The sequence below is a fragment of the Phyllostomus hastatus genome, unplaced genomic scaffold (genome assembly GCF_019186645.2).
Source record: "Phyllostomus hastatus isolate PE091 unplaced genomic scaffold, TTU_PhHast_1.1 phas_scaffold_385, whole genome shotgun sequence".
NCBI lineage: Eukaryota > Metazoa > Chordata > Mammalia > Chiroptera > Phyllostomidae > Phyllostomus > Phyllostomus hastatus.
In genome coordinates, this window is record NW_025334026.1 from 3476153 (window position 1) to 3492106 (window position 15954).

The window sequence follows — 15954 nt, forward strand, 5'->3', positions numbered from 1 at the left end:
ACTGAAATAGCTAACATATCTTAAAACCTATTATACACATATATTTGTAAGAAATTATAAATTTAGAGTTCTAAGTGAAAAAAATTATGGAGATATGTTTTTTAAAATTCAACTCATGCATAAACTGGAAAATGTAAGAGATGAGTTGAGGCTCAAGGGTACCATTAACTTAAGCATACTATTCATATCAACCACAAAATCACTGCCTATTTTTAAATGAATAAAGCTCTTTCTTCAGTCATACTTTTCCTGTTACCCCTTCCAGACCACAGACTTAAATGTGTAGATGTGTAAGAAAATAAAATTTCACTTACAGTCTGGTCCTTCCAAGTTTAGATAGGGAATATCCATGACTCTCATAAGAAATAACCTACAAAAAAGAAAGAAAGAAAGAAAAACAGGTAATGAACTAATTTCTACTGAAAAGACAGGCATCTATTAAAATTTTTAGTGGCTACTTGATTAAATTACTCTATTTTAAAAATTATTTTAAAAGCTCTTAAGATTCATTTCAAAGATTTTTCTTGGGCTCTTTCAAATATCAAAAAACAAACTGGGGTATCCCCAACACCTACCATAGTTCCTGGTATTCAGTAGCTGCTAAGTGAATATTAGCTAAATCAATGAAATTAGTAATCAAAGAGTCAAAAGAAAGTCCTCTGCAGACCTGCCTTGTCAGTCCAGAGACACTGAGGAAAAGGCAAACATTATAGAGTGCTAAACATTTTCCCAACCTAGGAACAATTGTTCCCTAAATTGTAGAGGTCACCCCTATAATTGGTGTTTTTTGAGTTGAAAATAACAGCAGAGATGTCTTTTTTAAAGAAAACTATCACACTGATATAAACCATGGTAGTCATTTTATGTATGACTTCCACAACAGATATAAAGACACCTAAAAAAGAATGCTTGAAAATTGCAAGTCTATAATGCCATTTAATTTTCTCTTATTTACAAGATTATGGTCAAAACATCAGGCATTCTGTTGTTTGTGAGAGGATTTCAATGAGTTTTATTTAGATAACTACATATGATACACTTCTGGTTGAGAGTACATTATACAGCAAATTAAAAAGGCAATCCAAATGTCCAACAAGCAATTAGTTTGGCTTTACTGACCCACAATTAAGGCATTTTTTACAAGACATTCAAAAGCAGGGCATGATACTGTTCACAAATGGAACCATCAGCCTGAACAACACTTTCATTAAAAGTAGAAAAAAGAAGGCATGGTATTCTATGGTTTGAAACTTGTGGCCAAGCCTACAATTTAATAAACCAAATCCTATGGCTAAGAAACCAAATTTATTTTTACTTCACTAATTTAGGCTAAAGTGTACCATTCTGGTTCTGGTAGCTATTTTTTACCCAATTTAATTAGTACTACCTGCAATGCCAGTAGACAATAAAACATATAAAGCACCTAACACACAGGAGATTCTCCTGGCAGTAGCTATTCTTACTATTGCCAACCAGAACCTGGAAAGGTATTCCTGAGTTAGAAAGCTCAGTATTTTTATGTTTCATAAAATCTTAAATTCTCCATTTAGCAATTTTAACAATGGTTTCCAAATTCTAAACATAAAATTAAAAATCATTTTAAAGTTAGCACAACATATCAAGCACCATAAAAATAATTTAAAAATTTTACCCTAATTTCAACAGAAGAATAAAGTTGAAATGACAAGATGTTTATGGCCATACTGCCAGATACACCAATAATCAAAATCAACCTCAAGATTTAATAATATGTGGGGGTGGTTAAATTATAGTTCATCATGTCTACAGAACATTAAACAATCAAAATAAATTCAAAATAACTTTTGAGAACTTCACAACATGAAGAAACTATGATACAATTTCAAATTTTAAAAAAAGCACAGAAGTTTGTACTATAATTACAGCTTTGTAAAATATTTATCATTAAACCAAAAATAAAAAATATCCCCACACCAAGAAAAAAAGCCAATGGTTTTGTGAAACTAAACTTTGTTTTTCAAAATTCTTTTACTATTATTTTTAAACTTAAAAAAAAAAAAACATAAAGGCTACCAGAATTGAGAAACCCAAAGGAAATAACTAGAGACTTTCTTAGAGAAAGACCAGCTGCAAATGCCAACTGAATCAACCTTATATATCCTGTGTACCATCTCACCTGTTGTGGGGGAGAGGAATATAAAGCAAAATCACAAGTTGTGAGTCTACAATTGCTTTATTTCTTATTAAAATACTGTTTTACTTCTAAAATCATGGGACCTCAACTACGAGTTTAGGAGACCTAATGACCTATAAGTGCCAATAAGGCACTTAAAAAGAAAAAGGGACTTCCAGCCAAGATGGAGGCGTAGGTAGATACACTGTGCCTCCTCATACAACCAAAATAAGAACAATTTAAAAACAAAAAAACAACCAGAACTGACAGAAAATCGAACTGTATAGAAGTCCGACAACCAAGGAATTAAAGACATATCCATCCAGACCGGTAGGAGGGACAGAGTCAGGTGGCCTGGCGGAGAGGGGTTGTGGCAAAAAAAAGTGGTAGCTGGCAGACACCAGGCATGCAAGACAACAGCTGACAGACTCTGGTGCACAAGATGGCAGTGGGTGGACCCCGGGCGCACAGGCGGCAGCTGGCAGACCCTGGACATGGGGTGGCAGCGGGAAGACCCAGCCAGGCAGCTGGCTGACCAGGCGGTCCCACGTTCACACAGATAAACCAAGTGAAACTGAGAAGTGAGACAGACCACACAACCCAGGGCCCCAACACAGGGAAATAAAGCCTCAAAACACTGACTGAAAACACCTGTGGGGGTTGAGGTGCCAGGAGAGACTCCCAGCCTTACAGGAGAGTTCACTGGAGAGACCCACAGGGTCCCAGGACATACACAAGCCCACCCACATCAGCACCAGAAGGGCCTAGTTTGCTTGGGGGAAGCAGTAGAAGGGACTGAAATCTGGCAGAGTGGAGCAAGTGCCATTATTCCCTCTCTGACCCCTGCCCCACATACAGCATCACAACCCAGCGAATGGGTTGACCCGCCAGGGTGAGGACCTAAGGCTCCGCCCCTCATTACATAACAGGCGCATCAAGACCAAAAAAAAAAAAAAGCCCTAACAAAAGAACAGATCAAAGCTCCAGAACAAATACAACTGAACAACGAAGAGAGAGCCAACCTATCAGATGAACAGTTCAAAGCACTGGTGATCAGGATGCTCACAGAATTGGTTGAATTTGGTCGCAAATTAGATGAAAAAATGAAGGCTACGCTAAGTGAAATGTACAAGGAACCAATAGTAATGGGAAGAAAACTGGGACTCAAGTCAATGGAGTGGACCAGAAGGAAGAAAAAAACAACCAAACAGAAAAGAATGAAGCAAAAGAATTTAAAAAAATGAGGAGAGGCTTAGGAACCTCCAGAACATCTTTAAACATTCCAACATCCAAATCATAAGGGTGCCAGCAGGAGAAGAGGAACAGCAAGAAATGGAAAACTTATCTGAACAAATAATGAAGGAGAACTTCCCTAATCTGGCAAAGAAAATAGACTTCCAGGAAGTTCACAAAGCTCAGAGTACCCAAAAAATTTGGACCCAAGGAAGCACACACCAAGGCACATCATAATTACATTACCTAAGATTAAAATTAAGGAGAGAATCCTAGAAGCAAGAGATAAGGAGACAGTTACCTACAAAGGAGTTCCCATAAGACTGCCGACTGATTTCTCAAGAGACCTTGTAGGCAAGAAGGGGCTAGGAAGAAGTATTCCAAGTCATGAAAGGCAAGGACTTACATCTAAAATTGCTCTATCCAGCCAAACTTTCATTTAGAATGGAAGAGCAGATAAAGTACTTCCCACATAAGGTCAAGTTAAAGGAGTTCATCATCACCAAGCCATTACTATATGAAATATTAAAGGTACTTATCTAAGAAAAAGATAAAAAACATGTATAGTAAAATGACAGCAAACTCACAATTATTAATAACCACACCTAAAACAAAAGCAAAAACAAACTAAGCAAACAACTAGAACAGGAACAGAACCACAGAAATGGAGAGTACATGGAGGGTTAGCAATAGGGGAGGGAAAGGAGGAGGGGGAAAAGGTACAGGAAATAAGTAGCATAGATGGTAGGTAGAAAGTAGACAGGGGAGGGCAAGAATAGTATGGAAATGTATAAGCTAAAGAACTTATAAGTATGACACATGGACATGAACTAAAGGGGGGGAATGTGGATGGGAGGAGGTATGCAGGGTGGAGGGGAGTGAAGGGGGAAAATGGGACAACTGTAATAGCATAATCAATAAAATATATTAAAAAAAGAAAAAGGACACTCTTCAATTTTTCTCACCATACAAATGTTTAAAATTTTTTTGAAAGATATCTTTTGTGAGAAAAAATAAACAATGGGACTACATCAAACTAAAAAGGGTTTGCACAACAAAGGAAACCATCAACAAAACAAAAAGACAAGCAAATGAATGGAAGAACATATTCGCAAATGATACAACTGGTAATGAGTTAATATCCAAAATTTGTAAGAATTCATGCAACTCAACACCAAAATAACAAACAATTCAATTAAAAATGGGCAGAGGACCTGAATATACACTTCTCCAAAGAGGACATACAGATATTCAATATACATATGAAAAGATGCTCAATGTCACTAATCATCAGAGAAATGCAAATTAAAACCACAGTGACCTGTCAGAGTGGCTAACATCAATAAACCAACAAATACCAGGTGTCGGTGAGAAAGTGAAGAAAAAGGAAACCTCATGCACTCATGATGTAATGCAAATTAGTACAGCCACTATGGAAAAGAGTATGGAGTTTCCTCAAAACATTAAAGAGAACTAGGTTATGACCCAGCAATTCCACTTCTGGGTATGCAACGTGGGGCAAAAGTAGGTTTACAGTTGTAGGTACATGAAATACACAACTTATTCACACATTATTGTTTATTAATTATTGTATTATTTTCCATATAAACAACTGTAAATCTACTTCTGCCCCACTCTGTATACCTGAACAAATCCAAAACACTAATTTGAAAAGACAGAGCACCCCTATGTTTTGCAGCATTATTTACAGGGTCCGGCTGAAGTAACGCCTGCTTGAATGGGATTGGTAGGGTAATAATATGGGTGTAATTTATAATTTTAATTTGCATCTTTCACCTAAGATGTCATATGGTGTGTTTGAGTATGATATTGTTATGTTACAGAATTACGTGCTTATGACTTTGTAATAAAAGATTCTGCAATTAAAAGGGGGCATTATCTGTGTCGGACCCTGTACAATAGCCAAATATGGAAGTAACCCAAGTATCCATCAATAGACAAGGGTATAAAGAAGATACTGGATAAATATACAATGGCATATCACTCCGCCATTAAAAAAGAATCAAATCTTAACCATTTGGGACAATACAGATGGACCTAAGGGATATTATGCTACATGAAATAATTCAGAGAAAGACAAATGCTGTATGATTGCACTTATTACTTCATATATGTGGAATCTAAAGGACAAAATAAACAAAACAGAAATAGACTTATAGGTACAGAGTTGCCATATGGGAGGCAGGATAGGTGACTGGGTGAAAAGGTGAAGGGATTAGGAAGTACAAGTTAGTAGTTATAAAACAGTCATGGGGATCTAAAGGAAAGCATAGGGAATACATTGTAATAGCTTATGTATAATGTCAGGTGGGTATTAGAATTATCAGGGGGATCACTCTGTAAATTATATAATTGTCCAATCACTATGAGGTACACTGAAACTAATATAAAATAATATTGAATGTCAACTGTAACTGAAACATTTACAAAAAGAAAGAAGCCTGACTGGTGTGGTTCTGTTAACATATGAAAGGCAACTGATCAATGTTTCTCTCCCTCTCTTTCTCCCTCCCTTCCCCTCTCTCTAAAAATAAATAAATACAAACTTTTTTTAAAAATAAGAAAAGAAAGAAAGAAAGGTATCTTTTGTCAAGCAACATACGGGCTATTTGTTTCCAAAGATTTCATGTGAATTTTAAGTATCATCTCTGTTTAAAATAAGAAAATTGATTCTCAGCTAAAACATGCAAATGATTTTTTTAACTAGTTAATCCTCTATTATTTTGGTTGTTTACTTGATACTTTTTACCTAAATGGAAACCCCTCTCAAATGAATTATTCATAGCACTTCTCACACTCTTCCCCTAGGCCTCCACCTTCATGTCTGGGGCTTCCCAGAGAACTGAATAGCCCCAAGCCCTGGAAGAACACGAAAACCAACTCTGTGCGACTTGGCAGACTGTGCCTCTGGAGAGAGCCATGCAATTAATTGGGAGACGGACTCTAAAACTGTAGCTGAGCGTCTGTGGAACAGAACCAAAGTAAACTCTCCAATGGCCTTCCACCCCTTTATATAGGGCTGTTTGCAAGCTACTGCTCTGGTAATATCTGTGTCCTTTTCAAGTAAAATTAAAGCATTTCATTGTATGCATGCCTCATACAAACTAGCTGTCAAAAGGCCTACACTGCCTCTCTGAATGATCTGATAAAATAATTTCACATACGGATCACTGGACTAGACAGTTTCTGTTTTAACATGTGAGAAATGCACCGGGTGAGCAGAAAGGATGTCCCTTCACTGTGAATTGTACTGAAGAACAATTTTTCCCAGAAGGTCTTTCATTGGGAGATACCAAAAAGACATTCAGACTAACACTTGCATAGAACATGTTTCCTATTTTAGTAAAGATTCAAGATGGCTGTAATTGGGTAAAGACACTCAAGACTGTGCAAGAGGAGTCTTTCCACATTCCTGCAAGCTTTCTGATGAAATGTTATTTTAGCACTTTTTCCCTAAAGTACTAACACTAACTCTGTCAAAAACTAAAATTAAAATTCCCATTTGACACAACAGCCAAATTTACAACAGGATTTTATCCTAATAAACTGTATAACTCAAGTTTTTTTAAAGTTCTATGATTATACAACTAGTGATGCTGCTCATCTCGGCTTTCCAACAAGTCTGAAAAGATCCAAGGGCAAAGCACAGTGTACAACGACTTTATCTCCAGAGTCACCTCTGTTGCCCATATGCTGTGTGGCACTCACAGAGAGCCATCTACTAACATTCTTTTCTGACCAGGGAAGTATGACACTGTGACCTACACTGTGTAAGAAACCTTGCTACTCACAAAAGAATTTCGTTTCAGATATAAAACTTCTTAGGGGCCTTGAGCCTTTATCCAAATGTAGCTCCTCAGACAAGCAACAGGGACATCACTAGGGAACTGGAGAGAAAGGCAAATTCCTGGGCCACACCTAACCCTATTGCCTCAGAAACTATGAGGACTGAGAATCACTGAGTTAACAAGAGTATGTTCAGGGCTGTGTGATTGTCACTGATGATGAATAATTAATCAGCTGGATAATAATGACTTGGGTCAACTTCTCCAAAAAAGTACTAGTGTTAACAGTTTGTTTATATCAAATGATTTTGGCTTAGAAAAATACAAACCTATTAAAACAAATACCAAGGACTACCTCAAAATCCAGGAAGCAATAACATAAGTCTTCTACCAGTCCCTGAAACAAGGAGGTCAACATAGCAAGCAACCAGTTTCTTGCTCTGGAGCTATTTTTCTCACTTTAAGAAGGAAGAAAAAAAGATTACTTATACTGTTCTCTTGGCAGCTCATTAGCAGAAGTCTAACCTGTCTCTGTGAAATTGACTACAAGCCAACACCTCCAGCATCACAAACTGAACTTGAGCCACTAATGCAGCACTGAAGACCAGCAGGCAAAGAATCAGACACCTCTAAACCTTTATCAAAAAACCCCAACCTTACCAACTAGTGTCAGACATGAATTCTGGCAATCACAAAATATATTAGGCTGCTTTAAGAAGTCCACTTTGATGACATAATAGCTTATCTGAACCACTTGCTAGTTGTCCAGTGAATAAAATCAGATTGCAAAAGCAACACCAATATTAACCCATTTTATGCAGCTGAGTTCAAGAAAACAAAAAGGACAAAAATGATAATCAAAAAATGTGTGCAAGAATCCCAGAAGGTGATTCAGAAATACTCTGCCCAAGAGGCTCAGATCTTGGGAAACTGAAAAGATCATCAAAGTTCTTTAAAATTCTGCATGACCAAATGTATGAAAGAAATCAATTATTCTATTCAGAAATGAAAGAAAACATTTAATTCTGCCCCTGCAGAAGCATGCTTTCCACTGCTATGTGGAAGAGGTACCCCTCTCACATTCAGCTTTTAACCTGAGGGTTGTCCAAAGCCTCCATATGAAATGGTGAGCTGGAGTCCTGGTAGAAGCATCTAGGGACAAGTCAGGTTTTAGTCTTGAATCACTATCCAAAGCCCTAGTGTTTAAAAGTGAAATGAGAGAGCTCAGAATACAAGATCTCAGAAACATTTTTTTGTAATGCTTTAGGGCTGATTAAATTATAGCTTTGTGTTGATAACCACGGCCTAAATACAAGAAATAAGTTTGCTATCTGCGAATGAGCTTTGGGTAGATTGAATTTTCAAGGCAATGAGAATAGGCAGTGAAGTTATCTATGTTGCCACAGATCAAAAGGACAAACTTCCTATGATTGCAGCGCAGTAAGAGCTGCAACCTGGGCATCAGGCTTTCCTGTCACACTTGTCCCCACACACCGTGATCACCATCAGAAAAAGTAGTGAGTAGATGCTTCTCAGAGTTGAGTGAGAATAGAGGTGTCTGATTCAATACAGAGGCTTATTTTATGTAATGTCAGATTTGTACACATACACACAAGTCTAAACAATCTAGAAGGATTTCTAATGTTATGGCACATCTTAAAGAAGAACAAGCCCTGGCTGGTATAGCTCAGTGGATTGAGCGCGGGCTGCAAACCAAAGTGTCGCAGGTTCGATTCCCAGTCAGGGTACATGTCTGGGTTGCAGGCCATGACCCCCAGCAACCACACATTGATGTCTCTCTCTCTCTCTCTCTCTCTCTCTTTCTCCCTCCCTTCCCTCTCTAAAAAATAAAAATTAAAAAAAAATAAAATCTTTAAAAAAAGAAAGAAAGAAAGAAAAAAGAACAGTGTTTATTCTGGTCTCTTTCCTTAGCAAAAAGAAGAAACCACAAGGCCACAAACTCTTCATTCTACCTCATAGAAACTCAGTATTTCATTCAGTAAGTAAAACTTTGCATTTGTTCATCTGCTTTCTTCAAGACTATACTTCTTTAAAAGCTTTTATCAAAAAAAAAAAAATCCAAGGAAAATCGCACTTCTCTCATAACACTAAAGACTAGGATACAAAAATGTTGAGTAAAATCTAATCTCAACACAAGTGGAGCAGTAAATTAATTTGTAGCTTACCCCAAGTCCCAAGCCTTCCAAAGGAAAACTGAAACCTTTAATGATCCCCAGCTCTACTGTACCTGCGAATGATCTTGGTATTTCCTTCAGAGCACAGCGGTCAAAGCACTTCACAGGAACCTTGTATGCAAGGGCTCATCATTATACATATTTATGTGCTATGAGAAACTAATTTTATCATTCAGGGTAGGAAGCATGCAGACATCTCTCACAAAATGAGCTCATTTATTTTGCTCACTAAAGCTCTTATGTAAAATCAGAGGGCAACCACTGGCTAGCAGGGACTTACTTCACCATCAGTCATTTTAAATTTACTCAGTGGGGGGTGGGGATACAATTTTCAATCTAGTCACTTGATGTTTTGACAAATAAGAGTATTACCTGACATTTGTTCTGAAGCCAACTCATGTCCTTTCTTAAACCGAGATACACCACTAAAAACAAGAATGGAAGGGGAAGAAAGGAGGCGGGGAGAGAAAACCAACAGCTCACTTGACCAGTCTCCACCAAATGAACCACATCAAATTACATCAAATAAAAGTTAAATTAAGTGTAATACAGAGGCAAATTCTGCAGGGCCTGTAACACAACAATTTGCAAAATGTCAGCAGAAACTGGCCACATACAATCCAGTGGTCAAAGTCAACAACTTTAGAATCATTGCTCAGGCTGAGAGAAAAATAAATCTTTCAAAAACACCAGCGTTATCTCTTAAGAAAATGTGCAACTAGCTATACAATTGTTTATTTTAGAGACTGTATACTGTAGGATAAATTCTAAAGAGTGGAAGAGGTTCAGTGGAGAAGATATATAGTAACTAGTCTGAATTTCTTAGTGTACACTGCTAACCCTAGAATCATAAACACATAAATTAAATGTTAAATAGTCTTGGACAAGATGGAGGCATAGGTAAACACAGCTTGCCTCCTCATGCAACCACATCAAAATTACAACTAGGCTACAAAACAAGTTTCACCCAGAATTGTTGGAATGCAGAGCTATATGGAAATCTGACAACCAAGGAACTAAAGAGGCCACATTCATCCAGACAGGTAGGAGGGGAGAGAAATGCAAAGGGGAGTGGAGAGGTGCAGAGACACGGAGAGATGTGGAATGAGCAGTCCCACACCCACATGTGGTGGATAAAAATACGCGGGGGGTGAGATGCCTCGGTAGCATGGGACCCCAGCCCCACAACAGACCACCCAGCTCTGAGTTCCAGTGCCAGAAAGATAAGTATTCATACTTCTGGCTGTAAAAACCAGTGGGGGATAAGGCAGTGGAAGAACCTGGGATTCTCAGGAGCCTCCTCTTAAAGGGCCAGCAACAGACTTAGGTGAATTCACTCCCTCTGGGCTTCAGCACCAGGGCAACAGCTGGAAGAGCACCAGTGGCATACGGGAAGAAACTGAAGAGACAGGCATCAGGAAGAGTGCTGGGAGACAGACTCTTCCTGGACAAAATGCCACAGGCTAGGCAATGGCACTGTCCCTTCTCTGAGTCCTCCTACACACTGAGCCACAGAGTGGTGACTTGGGTTACCCTGCCCTGTTGATTACCTAAGGCTCTGCCCCATCTAACTTACCCATGTGCCTTTCTACAATAGGACATGCTACTAGGAGCATGTCCTTTGACAGGGAGTCAAAGCAGCTCTACCTAACACACAGAAACAAACACAGGGAAGCTGCCAAAAGAGGAGACAAAGAAACATGGTCCAAATGAAAGAACAGAACAAAATTCAAAAAAAAAGAACTAAATGAAATGAAGATAAGCAATCTATCAGATGCAGAGTTCAAAACACTGGTTATTAGGATGCTCAAGGAACTCACTGGATACTTGAACAGTATAAAAAAAGACTCAGGCAGAAATAAGGTTACACTAAGTGAAATAAAGAAAAATTGAGAGAAAGAGGGGATGAAGCCAAGAATCAAATCAATGATTTGGAACATAAGGAATGGAAAAACATTGAATCAGAAAAGCAAGAAGAAAACTTCCCTAATTGGGTGAAGGAAATAAACATACAAGTTCGAGAAACACAGAGAGTCCCAAACAAAACAGACCCAAAGAGGACCACACCAAGACACACCATAATTAAAACGCCAAAGGTTAAAGAGAGAATCTCTTTAAAAGCAGCAAAAGAGAAGCAGAGAGTTACCTACAAAGGAGTTCCCATCAGACTCTCAGACGGTTTCTCAAAAGAAACTCCGCAGGCAAGAGGAGACTGGAAAGAAGTAAGCAAAGTGATAAAAAAGCAAGGACCTACAATCTAGATTACTCTATCCAGTAAAGGTATCATTTAGAATAGAAGGGCAGACAAAAGTGCTTCCCAGACACAAGATTAAGCTAAAGGAGTTCATCATCACCAAGTCATTATTACATGAAACGTTAAAGGGACTTATTTAAGAAAAAGAAGACCAAAACTAAGAACATTAAAATGGCAACAAATTCACAACTATCAACAATTGAATCTAAAAAACAAACTCAGTAAACAAGCAGAACAGAAACAGAACCACAGATATGGAGATCATTTGGAGGATTATCAGTTAGGAGGGGGAAGAGGGGGAATGGGGGAAAGGTACAGGGAGTAAGCAGTATAAATTGGTAGGCACAAAAGAGACAGGGGGATGTTAAGAATAGTATAGGAAATGGAAAAGCCAAAGAACTTACATGCATGGCCCATGGACATGAATTAAATGAGGGGGATTGCTGGAGGGAATGGGGGGGACCAGGTGAAGGGAATCACGGGGGGGGGGGGACTGAGACAACTGTAACAGGATAATAAAATATATATATTAAAAAATAGTCTTGGAAATAACTATTGCCTACTTGCTCAAGCCAGTGCCAAAGCATGGTGAGGAATACCCAAGAATGCTGACTTTACTACTAACTTGCCTACAGTAGGCTGAATGGTGGCTTCCAAAAAGATATGTCCACAGTCTAAACCCTGGCACCTACGAATGTTGCCTTATTTGGAAAAGGGGTCTTACTAGATGTAACTAATAATTAAGAGTCTTCAGTCCTAGCCAGTGTGCCCCAGTTGGTTGGAACATTATCCCATGAACTGAAAGGTCATGAGTTTGATTCCTGGTCACAGCACATACCTGGGTTGTAGGTTCGGTCCTGGTTGGGGCACATACGAAAAGCAACCAATCAATGTTTCTCTCTCACATCAATGTTTCTCTCCCTCTCTTTTCTGCCTCCCTTTTCCCCCCCTCTCCAAAAATAAATAAATAAGCACATCCTCAGGTGAGGACAAAAAAAAAAAAATTAAGAGTCTTCACATGAGAATAGTATCTTACACTATCCACCTAGGCCCTAAGTACCATCATAAGTGTCCTTATAAGAAGAAGAGGGAGACAGGACAAGACACAGAAGAGGAGACACTGTGACCATGGAGGGAGAGGTTGGCATGATGTGGCAGCAAGGCAAGGAATGCCAATAGTCACTGGAAGCTGAAGGAGGCGAGACACAGATTTTTCCCCCTGGGAGGAACACAGCCCAACCTGTACTTGATTTCAAATTTCTGGACTCTAGAACTACAAAAGAATAAATTTTTGTTGTTTTAAGCCACCAACCTTGTGGTGATTTGTTATAGTAGTCATAGGAAACTAATACCCCACTATGGAGGAGGCAAGCTTTTAAATATATACCCCAGGGTTAATTTTTTTTACCTAAACAAATTACTTGTTTATCATATGATAAACAAGTAATTAAGCCAGAGTATATACTATAAAGTAACCAGAGCAAATACAAGGCTAAAATAGCTCAGCATGTGACTAGCCCCTGTAGACCCACAGGGTTAGCATGCCAAGTAGAAGTTTGTGGGATGGGTGCCCTTTAAGGTTTCTTTAAAAAGTAGCCTTTTGATAAAGCCACAGAGGCAGCTTACCTGAAAAATATGGAAATCAAGATTGCAAGGTAGAGCCCTTGCTGGCATAGCTCAGTGGATTGAGCATGGGCTGGGAACCAAAGTATCCCAGGTTCAATTCCCAGCCAGGGTACATTCCTGGGTTGCAGGCCATAACCCCCAGCAACCGCACATTGATGTTTCTCTCTCTCTCTCTCTCTCTCTCTCTCTCTCTCTCTCCCCGCCTCTCCCTCTCCCTCCCTCTCTCCCTCTCTCTCTCTCTCCCCCACACACCCTTCCCTCCCTAAAAATAAATAAATAAAATATAAAAAAAAAAAGATTGCAAGGTAGAAATTAGATAAATTAGTGTCAGCTTAAAGCTAGCACCCCCTTTCCCTGAAGGAGTTGTGGAAAGAAGCACTAGCCCCGAGTCCTAAAAAGCAGACAAAAGGCTTTAGAATACCTTAACATGCCCTGCCCTACCTAGACTCGCTTATCTTTTACCTTTATGCAAATCAGCATACTAAAGAACTTTCAGTGCATTCAAACCAAGTCAATTCTGGAGAGCATTTCTACCCTAGTAGTAATCTGGGGGTCCCAAGGTGAAATGAACATGACCTGGGGCAAAACAAAGCTCTTTGATTAAGGTGTGTGAGGATAACGTACATTTTGTGTACTAGGGAAAAATACATTGTAAACTAGGAAGAAATTGGCTTCAAGCCTTCTGGAATTTGGGAGGCCGCTCCATGCATTTTTAACGACGAGATTTTACTTCCCATGGCACCTGATTCCAAAATTTGCACGATCTGGAAAATGGCGAAAATTGATTTTTTTACTGAAAGGCTTATTCCTTTATAGGCTCTTTATAATTAAAAAGCAATGTCCATAATAGCACCATAGTCCGCTTCTGACCAGGTGAGGATGAGTGATGAGCTATGCGTCCTATGCTCCCTTTCCCTGGTTCAATATCCATTTTTGGTAGAAGCTAGAGAACAGAGGACATCACTCCTTTACTCAAGCACCATTAATATAAAAGTCAAGGATAACTACCAACAAATTCTTGGGAAAGGTACCCGTTGGAGAGGAAGGGTCCGACATTCACCAATGCTACCACTTGTTTCCATCCTGCCTCCCCTGACCTCCTCGGTCCTGGCATCAGCAGAGGCTCTTGGGGAAAGAGATGTGCAGGGCACAGCTGCTTCTGGTGGTAAATGGAAGGGGCTATCAGAGGCTTCACAAATGACACAGCCTCACCACCATCATAAAGCTCAACATACACACTTGAGACCAATAAACAGGGCAAACAGTCTCCTGATTCACAATTCACAACCCAACCTCACAGCAAGACCTGTTTTTTTGTTTGTTTTAATCCTCACCCAAGGATAAGTTTATTGATTTTAGAAAAGGGAGAGAAAGGGAGAAACATCCATGTGAGAGAAAAACAATGATCAGCTGCCTCCCTTGCATACCCCAATAGGAGATTGAACATGCACTCTGGGCATGTGCCCTGCCTGACCAGGAACTGAACCCAAAATGTTTTCTTTTGTTTTGGTATACAGGAAAACACTCCAACCAACTGACCCACCCAGCCAGAGCAAGACGTGTTTAATAAAGATACAAAGACAGCCCTAGCTGGTGTAGTGCAGTTGGTCCCATAGACTGAAGGGTCGGTCCCAGGTTCAATTCCCAATCGGCATACGCCCAGACTGTGGGTTCAATCCCTGGCGGAAGTGCATCTGAGAGGGGAACCAATCAATGTTTCTCTCTCATATCAATGTTTCTCTCTCTCTCCCTTCCTCTCCCTCTAAAAAGCAATGAAAAAATGTCCTAGGGTGAGGATATAAAAGAAAAAGATACACGCCATGGCTAGTGTGGCTCAGTGGACTGAGTGCCAGCCACTGAGTGGCTCAGTGAACTGAGTGCAAACCAAAGGGTCACCAGTTTGATTCCCAATCAGAGCACATGCCTGGATTGCCAGCCAGACCCCCAGTAGGGGACACACAAGAGACTACCACACATTGGATGTTTCTCTCCCTCTTTCTCCCTTCTTTTCCCTCTCTCTAAAAATAAATAAATAAAACCTTTTAAAAATAAGGTACAAACACAGTTATAAAGTGTTTTCTTAAGAGGACTTCTAAGTTGCCGCTCTCTCTAGAAAAGATTTTATTGGCACCATGCATTCCTGCCTCTTTATCCCTACCAACACACAGGGACTGCCACCCGAGGATACTCAGCCAGGTACACACAGCCCAGCGCTGTTTATCTTCTACTGCCCCCAATACCAAGAAAAACTAGATTCATATTATTTTCTCGAAAGTTCACTGTAGTGAAAGCCCCAAGACCAGCTATACTCTGTACCCCTACCACACGCCACACACTGTACTAAGCAGCCTTATCAGTGATGCTACTCCGCAACCTCAGAGCAACCCTACAAGGTGAACATTTATTACCTCCATTTCTCAGATGTGGAAACCCAGCCTCAGAACGGACTAATGTCCTGTCCAAGTGGTGGGCTATGAACCAAACTGGCCCACCCTGAGGCCTCTGCTCTTTTCATCCTGCCTCTGCTGCCTAGCTCATGAGCAAACCTCAGTGGAAGAAACTGCACTTCACATCCACATATCTCAAGATTGATGTGCCCAAGAAGTGATCTAAACATAAAATAACAATACAGATTTAAAAAAATGCTCCAGGTATTTGCAATATATCAGTTAAGTTTAATAGATTAAA

At 39.5% G+C, this 15954-nt stretch overlaps 1 protein-coding gene across 4 annotated transcripts in view; it reads right to left on the minus strand.

Moving 5' to 3' along the window:
• PARN (poly(A)-specific ribonuclease) overlaps positions 1–15954 on the minus strand; it is a 181685-nt gene that overhangs the window by 106061 nt on the left and 59670 nt on the right. For all 4 annotated transcript variants that reach the window (XM_045819361.1, XM_045819360.1, XM_045819359.1 and 1 more), the window contains one exon: positions 315–370. In XM_045819361.1, the coding sequence (XP_045675317.1) occupies positions 315–370 (56 nt within the window). The remainder of the gene's footprint in view (positions 1–314; positions 371–15954) is intronic.